Consider the following 21508-nt stretch of genomic DNA (forward strand, 5'->3'; position numbering starts at 1 on the left):
AGTATTACTAGAACTACTTACAAAGACAGTTTCACATCCATGCAGGTACAAATAGGACACAGAATGTAAGTGTGAACTCTACACTGGGAAGGCAGAAAGAAGGAAAAAAAATTGTAATTATCTGTGCTACTCCAACCTATTCACCATGCAGCATTTATTATGGAAAAAGGAGTTTTACTGGGTTTTAGAAAAGGAGGAGATGAATTATTTGAGGATTTACATTTCTGCCATGTCACTTACTTTTGAATCCCACCTCCCTAAGCAGGGCTTGATGAAGATGGGCAGAGGGATGGGAGCAGGGGGGAGGCGGCAAGGGGGCAGAACTGGGGTCTGCTCTCTCTTTTTGTTTGGTTGGTTTCAAACTCTATGGATTATTTTTACCACTCAGACAAGGAAGAATCTACCAGTCTGCTAGTATTTCTGTGCCAGAGCTACCAGCTGTAACTAAGGCATACAGACACTTATTACCTTCAACTGAACTCAAGAAAATCCTATCTATGATACATCCCCCTATCAATGGCTATGTCAGTGCACAAAAGTATTTTATTTTTTTCCCAAAGGGGTGCACCCCAAACGTACAGAATATCTGCACTCTGACTGGCTTGCCTGCATTCCAGCAAGTGTGTCTAATCACAAAGACTTTGAAAGAACCTTTCCCACTTTCCTGCCTTTTACTACATTAGACATCAAAATGTTATGATGGAACAAGCCTTGCAATGCCTTATAATAAGGTTTATTATTCTTGTCATTTATTTCAGCATCCCTCTGTCTCTTTCATACACCTTGCAATGTAGCTCAAGGAATATTTCACACAACAGAAACAGATTTCTGTACAAAAGCCTCTGAAATTTTACATAGAACTTTAGATTACTAGGAACTGGACAAAATTTCAGATATGCAGAATCCAGTGCCAGGTATCTTGGAAAAATCAATACTATTCTTAAACACAGAATCACAGGATACTTGAGGCTGGAAGAGACCTCTGAAGGTCATCTGGCCCAACCCCCTGCTCAAGCAGGGCCATCTAGAGCCAGCTGCAGAGGACAAAACAAATTCAAAACAATATTAAAATGGATTTAAAAAAATTTACTTACTTGCTTTCTTGTGTAATAATTTGTGAGTGGCCCAGCTTCCCTTAAAGCATTCCTAGAATTGCAAACAAAATATATGTGTTTTAAGTAGCATTATCCTGGACAGACATGCCATCCTCACAAAATAAAGAAGCAACTGTATTTTGAAAGAAAACTAGAAGACTGATTTCATTAATCCTTATAGCAACATGCTTACAGGCTACTGTAACTGCTAGTCTTAACAATAGAAAATACTACGTCCAACAGCTTATGAGCTAGAATAGACAGAAAGCATAGCCAAACAGGTGCACCTATCACAGTGAAACACGCTGATCTAATCCTATCTACTAAATATTGTCCCCTTATCATTTTAATGATTAACTAAATGCCATGGTTGCTCTGGGTTGGCCGAAGCACAGCATTCTATCTCCATACCAGATCTTACAGCATTGCAGTGTGTAGGATGGTCCTCCCTTGGCTCCTAGGCTCCTACAAGAAACCATCTCCTCCTGCTAACTGCATCCTTTCTGCCTCCTTCCTCAGCATATGACAGCAACAGAGGCCAATCAGAATGATCACAGGGGAACAAATGAAATAGATTAAAGGGGGGAAGTGAGAGCTACTGAATGGAAATAGGAAATGAAAAAAAAATAGACACAGTTGAAATGGAATTCAAGAAAAGAGTGACTGTGAAGAAGTAGTTTGTTTTTCTTCTTCCCAAGCACAAACAGAGCAGTTCATGTGATGAACAATGAATCAGCAAAGGGGCAGATGGAAATGGCTGGCAGCTGGAGATGAATAATGACAGACTAAGATGAAGGAAAGACATGAAAAAAGGAGAGATCTAAGTAGAAATGGTTAGAAGGCAGCATTAAAGGTGGTCCTGTAAGGTGTTAATTAGGAAATTACTTGGTTTTGTAACAAAGTCTAATTCAATGATTACATACACTCAAAACCATTAGGAAACAACTAATCCCAATCATTTACAATAACAGCTGAATTTCTTAAGAAAGAGGCAGGAAGCAGACTGTTTTCCTTTATAAGGAAGACAATACTAATGCTGAATCATCATTGTAAACTACCATCCAGAGCCAACAACCAGTTCACCAGTTCAACCTAATATATACAACACACAACCAGTCCAAGATAACAGATCTGTAAACTAAGCCTAGCATATTAACATTCTACCTGCTTCATGGTTGCTATTGAGCATTCTTAGTTGTCTACTCCTGTAGAGCCATCTTTTCCCCATTTTCTCACTAGTCTTGCAACCAGTAGTTATCAAATTGTATCCACAAAGCCACAGTAAAGTAGCGCACAAGTATGCCTGTGTTCAAAGGGACTCTGTTGTGTGCCATTTCCCTCATTAGAAAAACCAGTTGTTTGGTCTCTTCTACACCACAGACCTGAAGCCACCATGTTCTGTGGACTGGCACTTGACAGGCCATGGTGCTACATAATGGTCTGCACAACAAGAAGCTTTGAAAGCAACAATTTCGATCACCAGAGAAAAAGTCTTTTTGAACAAACAGCACAAGGCTTTACTGTCACATTTGTATAACCCACTGCATACACAGACTTTTGCACTGCACTATTATCCGTGTTCTGTTGGAGAGCTGGGAGAAAAGGAGCAGTTTTAACTGGGGCCTATTTTAAGAAAAACTTTAAAAAGCTAAAAAAATCTATTTCAAGGACACTTGAAGCACCGGTATGGTTTTAATCCCCTTTTAAACAACAAGCCTCTGTTCTGAAGGAGAACAAGAAGGATTACACGACTAAGGACTTAGAGCAGCTACCAAGTCTGCAAATCTAGAATGCACTTTTTGGGATACAAAGGAGCATCTGGGGAGTGAAGACATACATCAGCTGTGGCACTTACTGGTTGTGGTTCGTTCTCTCCTTCCCCATGAAATTCTGGGGTGTATTCTGCAATGCCATTCCTTTCCCCAACTCCAACAGTCTTTCCTTTGCCAGCCCCATAACCAGACAGCACCAGGCAAACAGCACACCGCTGGCATGACCCGACAGGCTCCATTTTGGCTTTTTATTTCCTGCGGCTGTAAGCAACCTAAAAGGATCCTGCATAAGGCTGCCATATGTCTGAGTTTTCCCAAACATGCTTCCCAGATTGTACTTTGCCCTCTACTTCCAGAGGAACAGCAGCTCTGTCAGAACTACTACAGCATAGCTCCAAACAAGCCTCTGTACACCAGGACATCCCAGACATATGCACATCAATCAACTGCAACTACACACAGCAAGTCCAAAGCATTTTTGTAAGCACAGGCTATTACACATGCAGTGTACAATCAATTAATATGTCTTGGTCTGACACTTTTGGAAGGCACTCAAATGATATGCTGCACATCCACCTACAATCCATGTATTTTGTGTAGGATCAGTCATATGCTTCCTGTAAGCACCGGACTTATCGGGTACACACAAACTATTTATATTCAACAACTTACTGCACAACCACTACATTGCACATGCCTGCAGAGCTCTGTCTCGGTAATTCCAGATAAAAATATGGCAGCTGTCATCTCACAGGGTGGAGAATCACAGCTCTGGCGACAAAGCGCTACCAGTGAACCACTGCATATTGCAAACACTCTCACCTTCTATACAGCAGACTTCCTGACAAGCCGTGTGAAGAAAGCTACCCTTTCTCTCCATATGAGCCACTTTCTGGAGAAAATTCTGCTTTCCACTAAGCCTTCTCCTCTCAGCCTTCTGCTGAGACATTTACTTCAATCTTCCTATTATCATTCCTGTCTCTAATGATTCTTCCATGTTCCTATGCCATATACAGATCAGGATAGAAAATTTTCAATGATTAAATAAACAAACTCCACGAAAAAAAAATCCATGGTGATTTTTAATACTAACAAAAAGAAATTAAAGATTTTTTTGTGTTACAATTAAAAGAAACACATGACCTCACATGGCTATATTTGAAAACATTATAATGCAATTGCTAGTTTTACACAGAGGCTGTCAACACATTTAAACCTTTAACAACATTTCTAGCTTCAAGTCATTCTTCAGCCGATCCCACTGATTCTCTGTTCAGAGACAAGCTCGACCCAGTGTTCACCAGAACCTGTGCATTTACCAGAAGGTAACCAAAGGCACAATCAGCATTACGATCTAGAACAATTCCTCTTGGATCACCTTGTGGAAGCCATGTTATTTCTGTAAATCATTTTTACCTTAAGGACTCAGCCCAGCATCTATTTACTGGTTGAAATATTGGCAGAATCATGGAGCACAGCAGAATTTCTTTTACAGTAGGGTGCATTTTTGCTATGAACACAATGATCATTACCAAATATATTAGGTGGGTTTTTTTTAATCAGCTGTTGAAAGAACAGAACAAAACCCTTTAAAACAGTTATTGAGCTACTCAGCAAGGAATTTTTTTCCTATGTTTATTGTCATTTTTATAGTAATAATGGGGAGCTTCTTATTCTTTGGTTCATGTATCCACGCAACCTGATTAAGAGCTAGAAAAACACAGCCAACTGCAAATTCCAGAGGAGAAAAGGGTGCTAAATCAACCAAGATTAGGATATAACTACACTGCAAAACTCTGTATAGCACAGACATAACCAAACTAGCTTAAAATAAGCTACCCAAGTACAGGAAGCTACTATGCAGGCACCACAACACAGAATTGAAGGCACACTGTGTTTCTGAACTGCCTCTGCAAGGCAGCAGTTCATTTAAAGCTAGCTCTGCCAACACTGTCAGCAATTTCCAGCCTTAAGGCTGACACTCTTCTTCAGGCTCCCTTCACCTTCAAGTACTTCTGCTTTATACAACCTGGCATTTGATGCTGTAAATACACCCATCAGCAGGTATGCAAAAACTACCCCACTGTACAGTTACTGAGAACTCCAACTCATGTCCAACTTCAACAAACTTACCCCTATCCATCCACTGTGCTCATCATTTAGAGCCACTGTGATGAACTTCTGAAAATACCTATTCTACAGGGAAAAAAAAACCAACAAAACAAAAAGAAAGGCAGCTAGAATCTAGACTGTGGGGACAGACTGGCTGTCTCTTTGCAGGTCATTATACCCTGAATTGTAATAGGCAAACATCTAGAAAATAGTGCCAAGCAGTATGCTGCATTTTAAAATATTCTGAGCAGGTTTTTTTAAACAGAATGTTACAATGTCCTTTGGAATGTAAAATTGTCTTGGGCTTAATTTGAAATCATGTAGTTTTGCTTAATGAGAACTCATTTTTAACCAAACCACCTTGAAGGTATGCAAAACAGAAGGCAAAAAGCTTAAGTATGCCATTTAGCTTAAGAAAAATATCAAGTTACCAGTGATCTATATATTTAATACAATATAGATTAACTGCACATTTTATCCATACACGCAAGTATGTTGAGGAATGCAATTGTTAATACATTTGATGTTAGAATAGAAGTTGCCTCCTTTTAGCATGCTGAACCCTATTCGTTTAGGTGCAGTACAAGCCCACAGAGACAGCCTCTGGCCTGAAAAAACTCAGTGCAAAATTCCCAAACTAACCTAAGCAGCATACACTACTAGTGAGTTTTTCAGAAGAACTGAATACGTGCTTTCAGATTCAAATCCAAGAGAAGAACTTACATGCAGCACCTTGACATTAGCAGCTTTGGCTTTCTCCTTCATCTAAAGCCTGATCTCACCCAGAGACTCCTGGATCCCACATGACAGAACCCTTCCTTTGAGAAATCAACTGCATTTTGCAACTTTTCAGATTTACAGAGTTATACAAGTGATTTTTGAGAGTAATGAAGGAACAATGGAACAGAGAAATTAAAACTGGACCATCCTTTTTGTGTATTGAAAACTAGCTCAGAAAGCCTGCCTGTAGGAGTCTGAAGTTTTAATTTCAGAAACTTCTCAGGGCTCCATATCTGTGCCTCAACAGTAATCAGGCATTTGCCACAGACACAGGTATTTATGGTCATTTACAGGCAATTAAAAATGTCAGTTTCCTGGCAAAGGAAATCTGTCAAAAGATCTTCTAGAAGACACTATCTGCAGAGGACCATAAAACCCATACATGTTGCAGTTGGATCCAAGCAGCAGATTTTAGCCTATTTTAGGCACACCAAAGAACACTGAACCAAGAATGAAACACGGCACTTACGTCTTATGGTCTGACATAGGAGAGGACAAAAAATAGTTTCATCCAGGTCCATTGATTCCTGCTCCCCACCTCCAACATACTGAAGGTGAAAGGAAATAGCAATGCAGGGGACAGGATACCATCACTCTTCAGGACCATGATTTTTCACAAATTGCTGTGACCTTGAGCATTCAAAGCTGTCAAGGGCCCAGGTCTGTGTATCAGTGAAACTGTGCCTCCCAGAAAGGAGTAAATCAGCGTACAAACCCACTGGGAAGCCAGAGCAGCATTTCTTTCTTGTCACTAGTATTTCAGAAGTCATACCCCACCTCAGATGGAAAGAGCCCTGCCAGTAGGTATCCAGTACTGTGAAAGAGATTGCTGCTGTCTGCTGTACCCTTCAGAGAAATCGCTTCCCTTCAAACACCTAAAACGTAAGTCCAACCACTGCTCACGTGCAGCAGACTTCACCATGTCATGGTCCTCACTTTTGACTCTATAACCAGATTACTTGGTACACCTGGGCCTCTTTGGGACTGACAACACATGGGCACACAAAGCAGGGAAGGACAACCATTCTCCTTGAATAATTTAGGACTACTATTCTGCTAACAATCTGTGGCCTCCACCTCTTGAAGGAAAAAAAAATGCTGCACAGGCCACTGGCTTTACACTAAGAGAATGTTTCCTGTGTGTGGCTAGAAATAAGTATTTCTGAATTTGGCTGCAGCAATGCCCCCACACCAACATCCAGTCCACACCACAGAAAAATTGAGACTACTCTGTTTCATCTGAGGCACTTACAGAGATATAAATAGTATGAGAGGAAGTTTTCATGAAAGCAACACAAAATTATTAATAAGATACCAATTTACAATTAGAAAGTTCATATGAATGTGGTAACTGGAGATCTCAAGAACAGTTACTAATTTCCCTCTGTTTATCATTCAGCAGCTTGTAGAAGGCTCATAGAAGAAACGTGAATTGTGATTTTTAAACACAAACTGTTTATGTATACTACATATAATTCTCACACAAGTGATGCGTATCTATAAATGCAGATTTCACAACAGCACATTCATCTTAGTAAGAGGAACAACACACTTGAGATGCTTAGCATCTGTGTTACTTCCACATTCAGAAGACGCAGTGAGATACAGTCATTCAATCTAAGATAATAAAACACATGGAACACTGTAGTGAGTCTCTATAAAAAAGAGAAAGCAAGACAGTGAAAGAATGTACTGGGGAAGAGGAAAGGGAAAACACAAATGACACTGGGGAAATCACTGTCTTCATACAATCTACTTGCAAAGTTCACTTTAATTCTGTACGTGCAGTGACAAAAAAACTATGCTTAATCACTTGCCTCACTACACTGAGATTCTCAGTCTTGTACCTCCTGCATTATGTTCTCTTAGCAAACTATACGCTACTATTTATAATCCAAACACATTGCTTCATACTACCTTTCTACAATAGTTCACAATTTCCTATTGTTTATTCTTGGCACTGGAGAAAAACAGACAAATTTGGGTTTGGTGCTGATCGGAGTTTCGGCTGTATGAAAAAGTCATTGTAAGCTTCCAAGCATACTAATCCCACCTAGCATCCATGCCCATACAGATGCACTTACCCCTCGAAGCAATGCCAGGTAACTTGTCACCTCGCATCCTGCCCTCAGCCCAGAGTAAGCACCTGCACACCCATAGCTAACACCACTGCATTCAGTAAGGCCAGACTGACTTTACAGCTATGCCAAAACTGGGCCACAACAGCAGCATGCTCCTGAAGCACTGGTGTTTTATGATCTTGTAGTGCACAGCTTTGGGGAGCTAAACCAGCTAAAAAAGGTAATGCAACTGCTTTTCCTCCATTAAAAGAAAACCCTACAAACTACAAAGTGGCTCACCAAGAAATCAGGGCCAGCTTAATGGAAGGGGTAGAAATGTGCGTCATTAGAGGGAGGGAACAAGACCATGCCAGCTATAATGCAGGCTGTGCTGTAAGGTGGAATAACATCCTAGGTACACTCACTAGCTTACTTAACAGTTATTTACATGTGTAATACCACAATGGAAAAAAAAAACACCAAGGAGAACTTCAGAAAAGCTTCACGAATGCCAACCAATCCGGTATTGTCAGCTGAAACTTGCTGGAAGTTCAGAGAAAACATACTGGCTTTTAAGACTCCTTTGCCTGTCATATGCTTTATCTGAACAGCCAGCCAGGTTGTCAGCGGCACCTCACCTACCCTCCCGACCTTGGCTTGCAAGACACCCGTGGAGCACTACTGTGAGTCTCCTCCACTGCACACAGCAGATGGGGAGAGCTGGAAGCTCAGGGCAGCCCCATGCTGGACCCCACAGAAGGTACTAAGGGGGTCTGAAAGTCCTTACTGCACGCTGAACACAGGGACTCTTCTCTCAGCACATGACATTTTTTTGTGCATCTTGAAAACAGGCTGCCATCAATTTCCTTCTCTCTTCTGTAACATGTAACCCCAAAACCCTCAAAGCACTTTTCATATGGGGAATCATTTTGCTTACCTACTTTACTGATCAGGACAGCAAGGACAGTGAGGAGGAACAAAACACCCAAGATCACTCAGGAGTACAACTGGAATTCCCAGTTCAGTGTTTTATTTTCTAGGCAGCACAGTTTTACAGGCATGTAGCCAGTTATCCAGCAGCCTGTGTTAACCTAATAAATAGGTTGGGTAATTCCCCTTTTACCTTACAACAGTAGCAGGTATTTCAAAAGAATTAAATCTAACATACAGATAACAAGAATCTCGGCATCCTACATGAAGTTAGCTGAGATGGGGAGGGGACAGAGGGGAGTGAAGATGTTACTAGAACTCCTCACATAGACTTGTTTGGTCTGTTAACAAATGGCTTTGTCATCATCAACTAATATTTGTATACACTGAAGATTAATTTACCATGAGTTTTACATCAGACATGCCAAAACGGGTAGTGAAATGCAGAGCAAATCCTACAAACCAGCTATAAGCACCACATGGGAAACAGAGACACAGAATTGTCAGAACAATTTTGAGTTGCAGTACATCCAATTTAGCATCAACTCCCAGCATTCGGCACCACAGATCTCAGGGGAAAGTACCAGAAGCCGTGCAGTGGGTGTGTTACACGCACGTGGGCAGCCTTCCCCTAGTCCTATGCAAACCATAACTACCAGTTTACAGCCTGACTCAGAAAAAACAATTCTCCAATTAGTAAATTAATCTGCTTGATGTGACTGAATAATTTTGCTAAGTTCACCTACAAAACTTCAATTATTTTACCCCGAATTATAATTCTGACAATGAAGTTTGTGGTTACTCTTTGAATTAAACACAGACTTCCTCAGTGATGTTGATTGAAATGACATGTACAAAAAGTTCAGAAGGACTAGGTCACGTATTTCACTGTGCATTTTAAAGTTACTAAAAAAATGAACAACCCGCCCCATTCAACAGCCGTCAGACAGTCCTTTCTATTTAAGTTAAGGACGAAACTATATTACCACTGTGGCAGCAAGTGAAGAGAGCAGAGGCCTACAGAATATGTTTAACAGGAGTTGACAGTTGTACAACTGGCCTGACCTGAATCTCTCTGCTTGGTATTCTCAAAGTGAGATATCCAAGGGCATTTAAAAAAAAAAAAAAAAAAAAAGGAAAAAAAGGAAAAGCACCAAATCATTTCCCCAAAAGCTCGTATTTAAAGGAAACAGAAAATCTGTTTTCAGAGCAACAAGTCTCCCGGTGTTTATCAAATCCAAGCAATTCCAGAGCCAGAGCCGATGCAGACACAGAAATGCACACGCTAGGATTTGATGAGCACGTCTCATTTTGTCCCACCAAGCCCTTATTTTTTTATATTTTTTTTTGGGGGGTGGAGACACGGGACGGCCACGGGACACCCTCCACACTTTCACGCAGAGAAAAAAACGTGCACCCCCTCACGAACGCCACAACTGCTCTCTACAAGCGGGGTCCCGCTTCCCCCCCCCCCGCCAGGAAGCGCAGAGGGCTCCCGCCCCACCCGTGCCCAGCACCCCCAGGCTCCACCACCCCTCCGCCAAGTGCGGAGGAACTTTCTGCGGGGCCAAGCGGCGGCGCCCCCTCCCCAGAGCCCAGGGGGACCCCGCGGGCTCGCCGAAGAGCCCGGACGCCGAGGGCCGGGCCCGGGCGGGCGGGGGCAGGCGAGAGGAGCCGGCTCCTCCGCCTCGCCGCACGCCCGGAGCCCGGCCCCGCGCTCGCACGCCGGCCCCATTTGCTGACTGGAAATCTCATTACCGTCCTCCCCACCGCTCCCGTATTTCCTCCCCGCGAAAGGAGAGCGCTCTACGGAGCCCGGCAGCGCGGCGAGCCGCCCGCCAGAGGAAAACCCGGCCCGCAGCGTGGGGACGGGCGGATTCCCGGGGCGGCCGCCGGGCAGGCGAGCGGGGAGGGGAGGGGAGAGGGAAGGGGAGCGCAGCCCAGCCCAGCCCAGCCGAGCCGCCGGCAGCGCGGGGGCCTCACCTGAGAGCAGAAGTAGGAGCCCTGGATGCCCAGCTTGAGGCAGGTCGGGCACTGCAGCTTGGCCTCGCTGCTGCAGCCGGCCGTCTCGCAGACGCGGGTCTCCACCGCCGCCATGCTGCCGGGCTGCCACAGGCGCGGCGCGGCGAGCGGCGGGGGAGGAGCCGCCGCCCGGAGGTGCCGCCGGCTGAGGCGGGCGGGGAGGGGAGAGGCCCTGAGCGCCGCGCCGCCCCTGCCCGCTCCGCCCGCCCTCCCTCCGTGCAGGCGCGGGGCGAGGCGGGGGAGCGGCGGCGGGAGGCGCAGGTGCCCTTCAGGAGCGGTAATTCCCGGGGAGGAGAGCCGGGGAGGGGGGCCGGGGCCAGGTGGCAGAGGTACGGGGAGAGAGAAGCCAGGCTTCTAATCCCCCGCCTCCTGGCTCCGAGCCGCGTGGCGCGCTGTTAGTAACCGATTTGTACAGGAGGTGTCAAGACCTGCTTTTTGCTTCGCGTTGCTGTTCCTCGGCGAGATCCTGCCGAGCGCCCGCGGTGCGCCGGAGGTGCAGCGGTGTTCGCTTTGAAACGCGGCTGGGGGGGACGGCAGGCGGCCCCCGCGGGGGGGGGGGGGGGGGGCGCCTCTGTTGTCCCCTCCTGTATTTCACCAGCGAGGCTGTGTGTCAGTTTTTTCAAGACATATCTTTATTTCAGAGTGGAGTGTTGGTGTGTGGGGCCGCCCAGAATGCTTTTGCTCAGGTTTTGGCACTTGGTTGGGGGTGGGGGTGGTGGACCCCTCGTAAATTCAATATTCAGTAAGGCAGTAACTGAAATTAGAAGAACAGGCTGCAGAGGCTGCAGAGTCGCGGTGGCGTTACCACAGGAAGGATGCTGATTTTCTTCCTGGAAAGAGAAAGATCAGATACCAATGGTCTGCCATAAACATAACTGTGATTAATACATACATTTTATTTCTCCTATTTACATGGGTTGATCTTGAAGAAGATACTACCTGTGCCTACAAAGCGAACCAGGCTTATGTTCTCTTGAGTATTGATGTCAAAGCTATTTTCAACATGTATTAAAAAATCTCTAACCTAATGTCACTACAAAACACTTTTTACTGGTTTGTATGTCAAGGAAGTTGCTTTTACAAAGACCGTGGAGAGACGCCTGTCGAGTAGGAGAATAGCTGCAAAAGGCTTCGGAGCATGTATTTGTTAGATCCAGCCATTAGTGCTGGGATCTCGCTCTGTGTTTAAATCTCAATTGTTTTCCACTAGCTAGCAGGCACAGCCTATGATTTCAGTCAAAACTTTGCAGGATCAGATCCTCTGTTCCTGCTTTAGTGTCATTTACTTCAATCGAATGACATCAATCCTTATTCTGATCTTATTACACAAAATAGACTCCTCATTTTCTGGCATAAAGATCCTCAAATCCCCATAAAGTGGGATTCCAAATCCAAACTATAACCTCAGTATTTTCTGCAACTGTGTTATATTCACGGTAGTCTTCTGGTCCCATCTTAAAAAAAAACAAAAGTATATATCTCCTAGGTTTAAAGGTCAAGTGAAAATTTCCGATTACTATCTCCAATACAGAAAAGCATTCTTTTATCAAAATGAGTGTATTCATATAAAAATACTTGCTATCTTATGACAGTGTAATTGGTAAAGAGTGGCTAAGTAGCTCAGCTGATCATGGGACCGAAGCAACAGGTAATAGTGCATCTGATCCTAGTTTGTTGTGTGACAAAATACTTTCATTTGCATGCTCAAACAAATTAAAGAATTTGATGCCAGGCTATTACTGAAATTTAATTGCTGATGGACACTGTCTTTCTGACAGTTCTCACCTTCATTTCTCTAGAACAGATAATACTTGTATGTGCCTATTGTTTGTAGAAAGAGAATACTGTGAGAGTGAATTAGGAGACATATCTAAGATGCTTGTAAGATACAAAGATTACAACCGTTATTTTCTTGAATGAGTGAAAATAGCTATGTATTGTATTGATTCATGCAGCTTGTGCTGTGACAGCATCTAGGTCCAGATTCTGAAGACAGGCAACTAATTGCCAAGCAGCATAATGAAATATCTTCAAAGGACACATTCAGAGACTGTGATTTTACATATTCTAAATCCAAGTCATTATTTAAGGTTTGTTTTAACCTTCCTAAAGTAAAATTTTACTGAACGGGCAGATTCACTCTTAAGTGATCGATGTTGCTAGTAGGTGTACAGCCCATGAAAAATCAGTGCTCCTTTTCCAAGTATCCAAGAAATCAAGCTGCCAAGCAATGCAGGACAGGTACCTTTGTACATGTTAGTTGTCACTTTGTGCTATTTAAAGAACCCTAAGGAGTTGTAGACATCATTTACCTGGTTAAGTAGGGTTTACAAGTACTTGGTGTCACTGTCATGGTGTGAAAAACCTGAAGCATAGTGTTTGGTCTAGTCCAGTGTCTTCTGCTCAAATGTCATCATCTGCTGCTTGATGAGATTTTAGTATAATCACCATTAACAATTTAGGATAATTTACTAAACTTTATGAGTATTTAATACACATTTAATTTCATGTCTGGGTATAACTTTACAATTTATTCCTATTTATGTCTTTCAGTGTCCTTACTGGAACAATGTCAGTATATGTGCTCATTTTGTAGTAGTTGACAGTGATGCAGGTTAGGAAAAAAGAGGACTCCCAACTAGCAGACAAGGTTCCTTCTGTTACTCCATTTCTTTGCTGCCTTTCTAAAGCGCAAAATAAAAACATGCTGTTTCCCTGCTTGCTTGGAGAAGCCATGGATTCATATATCAATTAAACAATTTAAAAATATATGTAATTTAAAGAACAGTGAGTCCCCTAATTGAGGAATTAACAAACTTGCTTACTTGTCCTCCTCAGTGTGGAAAGGACACAGGCTGCATTTTTGGGTCAACCTAGAATAACCAATTCTGAAAGATTTGACTAAAGATTTTGTTGTTGTTGTTATGATAGTGTTTACTTTTAAACAGCCCTGTATTACCATCCGCATAGTAAAAATTATGTGAGTTCTGTGGTATTTCAATGCTTTTGTTTTCCAGTTTGGCCTTGATTTTCTGATTTGAAAAGTGAACCAATTCACGCCTCCTGGAGGTCCATCCACTGCCATTTCCCATTATCTGGTGGCACACTCATTCTCACCAGGGAAGTTCATCAACCTTTGCTGTGACCTTCCCTGAGTAAAGCTCTTTTTTTTTCTGTCAGGCTTTTCATGTCACTTTCCAGCTGCCTGTCCCCCTGTGTCACAGACAAACACACACAGAGATGCATGAGTCAGAAATTTTACAACCCATTCATGATCCTTGATTTATGTTGGTGCTGTATTCCTGCTGTCCTCCCTCTGAAGTGATGCAAGGCTGGGAGCGCGTGAGATTAGCAAACAAGGGCAGAAGGAGAGGTCAGCAATGTGCTATGGGTCAGGCAGCTGTTGCAAAAAGGCTAGAGCAGCTGGCAGCTAAGACAGCTGCTGGTTAGGAAGAGAATGGCCACTGAATTTAACATTACTTAATTAAGAGAGTGCCTTAGCTCATGTTCCCCCTCCTCACTTGGCTTCTGTACATTGCACTAGTGGGGGTTGGGCAATCGCACTTTCCCAGTGAAGCTCTTGGGTATAGTAGCTGTCTTCTGTTCAGGCTCATTGAAAACACAATTAAATGCTTCTTTGTTTAGCGATAGCTGACATAATGCAAAAATACCACCCAGGAGCTAGAGCACAAGGAAATGTGCACTATTATGGCTTGGCCAGATGGTGCAGGCACTTACTGAGTTTCTTGTACCAAATGCAACAGTTAATGTAAGTTGCATGTGTCTGTATGTGCACATAAAAAAGAAATTGCAAAACCATCACAAATGCACATGAAGACAAACGTCTCAAAGACGGTCACAGAAAAATAGGTAGCATGATCATAAAAAATAAGAGTGAAAGAGAGCCCTTGTAGGAAACAGTACCCACAAGAAAAGACAAACCTGCGGTCAAAGCAAACTAGTCTTACTATGGACAGAGGAAAAGACTTTATAAACATCCTTTGTAAATGAACAGAGTTGTCTTAAAGAAATACGTGTCTCCATTTTTCCTCTTTAAAAAATATGACATGGGATTTTAAAGTCAGTCATGTTCTGTAAGTCAAAAGAAGTTGCAATGTGTTTCAAGTCCCTGCATCACTTATTCCTTCTGTTGGTGGAGGTACAAACCAAACTACTGAAAGGCCCACTACAGCCACAGTTCAGGGTGGAGCAGCCTTACTTAAAACTGATTCCAAGCATGCTTTCTGTATTGTGGTGAAAAGGAAGATCATGCATAATCTTTTGCTTTGTTTTGCTTTTGTTCAAGCTGCACTGCCGCTTGCAGCATACGTATTAATAAAGTAGATCAAAATTTCTGCTATGATTTAGGAGTGGTTCTCTCTGGATTCAATAACACTCTTCTGGTATCAAGAATCTTAAGATTTTCTAGCATATGCATGTGAAACTGGTTGTCATGGGCCAAGAACAAAGGGAAACAAGCTGCATCTTTTTAAGCAAAACAGTATTTTTTAGAAAGTGTTCCTATTTAATAAGTTGTAAGCTTTCAAGAGAGAATCCACTGCTTGTAATATGTGAAAGAATCCATGAATGTGTCTTGAGGTGATAAAAATATTTTTTCTTTATTATGGAAACACAATGAAAGTAATGGAGTGAAGTTCTGGCATGATGAATTCAATGGGAATGTTACTGATATCAACAGGGATTTCACCCAATTTTTGTCATCAAATCAAGGCCATAAAAGAAGGAGGCTTAAAGTAAAATACTAACAGTATTTTGTTTCCACTTTAGATATCACAGACAACACTATGAGACATTAAAGTTCTTATTGTCAGGTTTCAAAATCAGACAAAGATGATCAGATTTTTAATCACATGAAACACAGTGGTTCCAAAACTGTTATATCACTGGTGTGAATGATCTGCTGCATTTCCACTCCCATCAATGAGATACAGGTGTGCAGATCAGTTAGCGCTTGTACTCGCACACCCCTGACTTTGATATCACACTTCGCAGAGTGAAACAGATGTTCCTAACAACTACTTGAATTCACACTGAAAACTGATAGAGCCCTAAAGTGTGTGACGATTACTGAAGATGAGATATTCAACTCCTCTTTACTTCAGACCCTTATGGGTTTTTTTGCTATAACTTCAAAAGATGTGAAATTTCTGGATGTATCTATGATACCTCTTTGCCCTCTGTCTTAATTTTACTTTTGGTTTAAAGATATATCACTTGCAAGGCAGCCATACCACTTCTGAGGATCTTGTTTCCGCATGTCAGTGACTCGAAGAAAAAACTACAGTAGCTCATAATCCTCTCATTGCTATTATAAATTGTTGGGTAACTTCTGATGTCATCTTTAGAGGCTTTCTGCCTCTGTAACTCAAAAAATCAAAGAAAAACATGTACCAAATCATAACACATGCTTACTTCCTATTTGCATGGTAATAAGGTAGGCCATGTTCTGTATTATTTTCATCTATCTTATTCAACACTGTTAGTAAGCGTACCTGTCTTATAGGGGACTTTATGCTGTTATCTCTATATTGCACAAGAAAAAATAAACAGCCAAATGCTCTATGACGTCCAGTATAATTTGGTGGTTAACACTCCTTTACAGTTCTTCTCAGTAAAATGACATTCAAAGCTATAAAATGTAGGTCTGTACACTTGGTGTGCTGAGAATAAAAATACGAAGTTAAATGCAGAAGAAGCTGAAGATAAAATGATCAGAGAGGAAGAGGATTCTGGATGGATTATCTATATTTATGTTAAGAGACTTAAAGGCAGGATTAAAACAGGCAGTCAAAGAATGTGCGTGGTTGCCAAACAAGTAGAATGGAGTATCTGATCCATCTAGCAGCATATTAGGCAAATAAATAGGAAGGCTTATTAATTCCTACATTTGCATTAAAAAGTCTGAAGAACCACTAGGAAACAAGTTCTATAAAACAGATCAAATGAAGAGTACATCACTGGACAAAAAAATAATGCTGTGCATGTATTGATGCACTTCATGAATGTACAAATAGGTTATGTTCTTATTTTGCCACCGTAACATGGCTTAACATTATGCAACATAGGGAGAAATATTTTCTTTCTTAATTTTTGTTTTATCAGTGGGGATATGTCCCAATGATTTTATTTTGAAAACTTTTACAGTATTTATTTTATAAAACAGTATTGTAAAAGGTTAAGAACAAATATATTTCTGTTGTGTTTTCCTTTAGAGACATCAGGTGGCAGATAAAAACATTACTTAATTGAACCCTCTGCCTTTGTTAAACAGAAATCAAATCATAACACCAACATGAATTCCATGGCAGAAAAAATATTGCAGAAAATATACTGTTCCAATACATTTTCATTATAAACAATGGCCATTCAGCAATCTACAACCAAATACAGTAAAAGGCTGCTTTATTCTATCTCCTAGTAGTAAAGAAACAACAAATACCGTGCCCTGCACCACCCTGTTGGCTTGGAGACCATGGCCTGTCTGGAATCCTATAAAAATCCTGAAATCCTGAGATGAAGCCATTAGCCTGAGTAGCACAAGCCCTTCCCAGTACTTTTTCTGCTGGCATAGTCTGTCTGTGGATGTGGATTTGCTTGCATCTCTATAAACATTCTTCCAGTAACATTCTCACAGTACCACAGGCCCCCCGTAGGAGTTAACTGAGCCAGGCAACATTTTAGTCAGTGTTGGCCAGATTTCAGAGTCACAAGAAGTTCACCTCCCCTTAAAACCATTTAGGTTTTGGAAAAGCTGTTCTTGAAATCAAATCCAGTTAACAAAGTTATTAGAGATCAGATAATATCTGTATAGGCTAACATGTCAAGCCTAAAGAGGGAGATTTTAGAGGAGTACAAATGATAACTGACTTGTTCCATAACTAACCAACCTAATACTGGGTCTGGTTTACTAATAGTGAAATGCTAAGGAGGATCAAGTTCATCAGCAAGGGCAGAAAATACAGCAGGAACAGGAGACTTCGTTACTTCCATATGGGTTGTGCAAACGTTACACCTAGGTGTAATGCAGAGACTGACTTTTTAGACATTTTCGGCATCTTTTCCATGGAACAGCTTGTTAGAAAGCCCACAAGAAGACAGCTTTTGGCTTCACCCTGAGTAGCATTCAGGATCTGATTTGAAATCTCATATTTGAAAAGCCATTCTGTGACAAGTGCCTTAACATACTTTAATGCAGTATCATTACAGGAGCAGCAGCAGCCAAAACATTCAGCAGATTTGTACTCAGTTTCAAAAAGAGGAACTATATGAGAGTTTGTTTAAAAAAGTAACTTTAAAAGTGCAGCTGAATTAAATTCCTAGAGGCAGAAAGGAAGCTATTTTAAAGACGCACATTTTAGAAACTTAATGTCTGTATGAACTTGGATTATTAAGAAAGGCTTGAGAATGGGAAAAAGGGAGACAGCACAGGTGAACCACAGGCTAAAGGAGGGTATTCGAAACAAGAAGCTTTCTTTAAAAAAAGATGAAGTAATACTGAAATGAAAAAAATAGAAACAAAACACATATCTCTGTAGATTAAAAGTAAGAAAACTGTTAGATTGGGTCCCCTTGCAAGGAATCAAAGCTAATAATAAATCTTTCTTCCTTAGGAACAGGAAGCCTTCCAGAAGTCTGCTGGACTAATTGATAACCATGGTATTAACAGGAGTTCTCAAAGAAAACAAGGCCGTTGCAGAGAGGTTAATGAACTATTTGAGTCAGTGTTCACCAGTGGATATCCTGGAAGTGGAAGGGATTTTGAAGAGAGAATGGATGAAATTGATAAAAATGAACAGTAAGAAACCACTTGGACCAGATGGAAATTGCTAACAGGTATGTGTGTAACTACAGTTTTAAAAGTGTGCCAATACCTGGTGTCTGCAGGATAGAAAATGGGATGTCAGTCTTTAAAAAGTTCCATGGAAGAAAGGGAAGTCTGCTTGCTTTCCCTTGCAAATCAGTAGAAACTATGGTGGGCAATACAACTAGTGGACATCTGGACAAATATGACCTACTTGGAAGAGTCAGCATGACTTGTAGAGGGAGATTCTGCCTTATGAATGTACTGAGTTCTCTGAAGAGTCAACCTACGTGTGGAGAAAAAGTGGCTTATACGGTCTGTGTTGCATTTCCAAGGAGTAACTCATCTGCTTTGGGCAGATAAGGGAATGCATACCTGCCTGAAGCATTTGGAATATTTATCTCCAGTGACATGTTTCTTTCTCCCCTAAACAGCTGTTTCTCTCACCTCTTCCCAACAGCTTCCTTACCTTCCTGGTTCCCTTAAAACTTAGTGCTGAATAAGGTTCATCTCAATCCCTCCATTACCTCCTTTTAACTTCCTCTGTTCTCAGGAACATAACTTCTTACTTCCTTTCTGTCATGAGATGAGCAATACTGTCCTGACCCTGCAAAGTGATTTCAAATAAGAGAGTTTTAAAGAGTAGATTTTTAGGAGTTGAAAACATTTTAACCACTATAATTACAAACCCTCTGTTCCTCATGCTGCATCTCCATTTCTAGGTCACCCTGAAGAGGGGATACTGCATGGACATGCAGGAATGAACCTGGTCTCACAGCCTGAAAACATCCTGCTTGCTAGCAAACTCTTTAGCAGGTAAAGCAGAACGGATGCTTGCAGATACCCTACCAGACTTTCTGTGACAGGAACATTTCAAAGGAAAATGAAATGCCTCTTTCTGGAGGCTCACAGGAATTCAGCGCTGCTACAGCCTTTTCTCATGGAACCAACTTAGAGCTCAAACTTACTGTTGTCCCTCTGGTACTGCTGTATTTCTGCGGTTCATCTGATCAGGTGTCATTTTTGCTTATGAATAGCAGTCTAAAGTATCAGCTCTGCTGCACTGCTTAAAGATACCATTTCTTAAAATAGCTCCATTTAACCTTCAGACCCTTTTCGTAAATTAGGAGTGCTGTGGCAATTCAGATGTCCTTTACAGTCTTCCAGTCTTCTGTGGAACCATCAAAAATTTCAGCTGTGGTAGGTCTCATTTTGTGCTTTACCCTGCTATTTGCACACAGCAAAGCAATAGTTTTCTTCCATTGCGGCTGGAATAAATTTCTCAGAACTTATAGTTCGTTTATTTGGGGGCCAGTGTCTGGGGAAAACGTAGCTGCTGCAAACCCTGTAGTTACTATAGTCAGAAATAGAATTCTAACTGGTGGTGGAACGAGCGAGAGCGCCAAAACTGGAGAAAAACATCAGCAATGTTAAGTGTTAAGGCCTCTTGGTTTTAAAATAGCAGCCCTTTTTTTAAAAAAAGCAATCTGTCTTTTCCTCTCTTTGAGAGGGCTCTACCTTTCAGGATTCTGTATTTTGAGATGTTACGTTCCCAACAAACAGGAACAGGCATGATTGCTCTCCGAGAGTCACAGCTTTTTAGTAAACTAGAGTTGTGTACTGACACGCAAATGCTGAATGTAAGCCTGCCTCTACTTTCAGACACATCCTGACCAAGCGAAGAGACATCCACATGGCAGTTCATGTGCAGACATGACAGCAGAAAAAGCCCACAATGGGCCATGGCCCACCAAGTGGTGGACATTTGGCTAGAAGACAGCATGCCCAGGTGAGCCTCACAGTGCCTGAAACTACCAGATGGGCTTAAGAATATTGTGTCCCATGTGCTGAGGAGGGAGCTGACAGCGTCTGGAGCTGTCCCTAGGAGATGTGGTGCCCATGCGGACCTTGTACACAAGTGTCCTTAGAGCCAAGTACAATTCTTCACACTCCAAACGAGTATCTGTTTGGGGAGTCTGTTGTGCACCAGATGAGATGTGCCCGACAGCTGAGAATTTCTGTGCCTCATTTGCCAACAACCAAAGCAAGCACTGGGGTGGTAGTGCTGTACGCCTGTGCCCGGCTGGGTTGTGCTTCTGTGTCGGGAAGGGGCCTGTGTGAACGGTACCTTTTCTGGCTCCCTGTGGGACAAGAGGGAAGCCGGGGCATGAGCCAAGAGGCATCTGCAACACACTTCGACCCAGCCCCTGATGTAGGTGATTGAACCAGGTGTCCAGGGCTTGGCAGTTTCCTCATTCAAAGCTTCAGCACCCTTAATGTCAAACCTGCGTAATCCTTCCTTGGCTGGGGAGTGCTTCTTCCTTCCCCTCTCCCACACACCCCTGACGGCTCTGCTGCCAGGCCTAGGAAGTGGGACACGGTGGCTGAGGGTAGCACGGGTTTCCACATCTGCATCCTTTAACGAGGAAAAGGTGCTAGATGGGCTGGTTCAGCCTCTGTTGACAGCAGCCTTCCTGCAAGGCTGGGGAAGCAAGGGGAAGAGATGGGAAGTGCCGCTCCTTTTCCGCATACCCTGTGCGCTCCCATTTCCCCGCGCAGGGAAGGCGTTCCCAGCTCCCGGCTTCACCCACTGCTGTCCCGCACCCCCCACGGGGAGCCCGGCCATGCCCAGCCGCTGCCACCCGCCGGGTCTTGGCTTCGGGGAGCCTCGGGTCCCGCCGCCCGTTTGTGCCCAGGGAGACGCCGCCACCGGCCGTGTACTAGCTCGGCAGCCCCGCGCAGTCAGACGCGGAACCGGCACAAGATCCGAGTGAGATGAAACAAAGCGCGTGGCTGAAATCACGAGACCCACCCGCAGCGAGCGGCAGCGGTGCCGTTACGGCTCCCCCCAGGGACACGGCGGGCAGCCAGAGCCGCCTCCGCTGCGGGCAAACCGACCGACCCGGGCCAGCGCAC

General features: G+C 42.8%; 1 protein-coding gene and 1 long non-coding RNA gene across 4 annotated transcripts in view; one reads left to right on the forward strand and one right to left on the reverse strand.

The window, feature by feature from the left end:
* Positions 1–10890, reverse strand: part of METAP1 (methionyl aminopeptidase 1) — a 30460-nt gene extending 19570 nt beyond the window's left edge. The window contains exons 1-2 of one of the 3 annotated variants that reach the window (XM_040598908.1): positions 10732–10890; positions 1095–1146 (exon numbers count right to left, since the gene is read on the reverse strand). In XM_040598908.1, the coding sequence (XP_040454842.1) occupies positions 1095–1146; positions 10732–10845 (166 nt within the window). In that variant the 5' untranslated portion in view covers positions 10846–10890. Of the gene's footprint in view, positions 1–1094; positions 1147–2949; positions 3153–10731 lie in introns of those variants that run through there. The other 2 variants (XM_040598918.1, XM_040598901.1) reach the window with 2 other exon arrangements.
* Positions 10891–13189: 2299 nt separating this feature from the next.
* Positions 13190–19884, forward strand: LOC121090465. The gene is made up of 2 exons (XR_005828564.1): positions 13190–18624; positions 19315–19884. It is a non-coding gene; the product is annotated as an uncharacterized LOC121090465 (long non-coding RNA).
* Positions 19885–21508: the final 1624 nt, after the last annotated feature.

This window comes from Falco naumanni, chromosome 1, assembly GCF_017639655.2.
Source record: "Falco naumanni isolate bFalNau1 chromosome 1, bFalNau1.pat, whole genome shotgun sequence".
NCBI classification, from domain to species: domain Eukaryota; kingdom Metazoa; phylum Chordata; class Aves; order Falconiformes; family Falconidae; genus Falco; species Falco naumanni.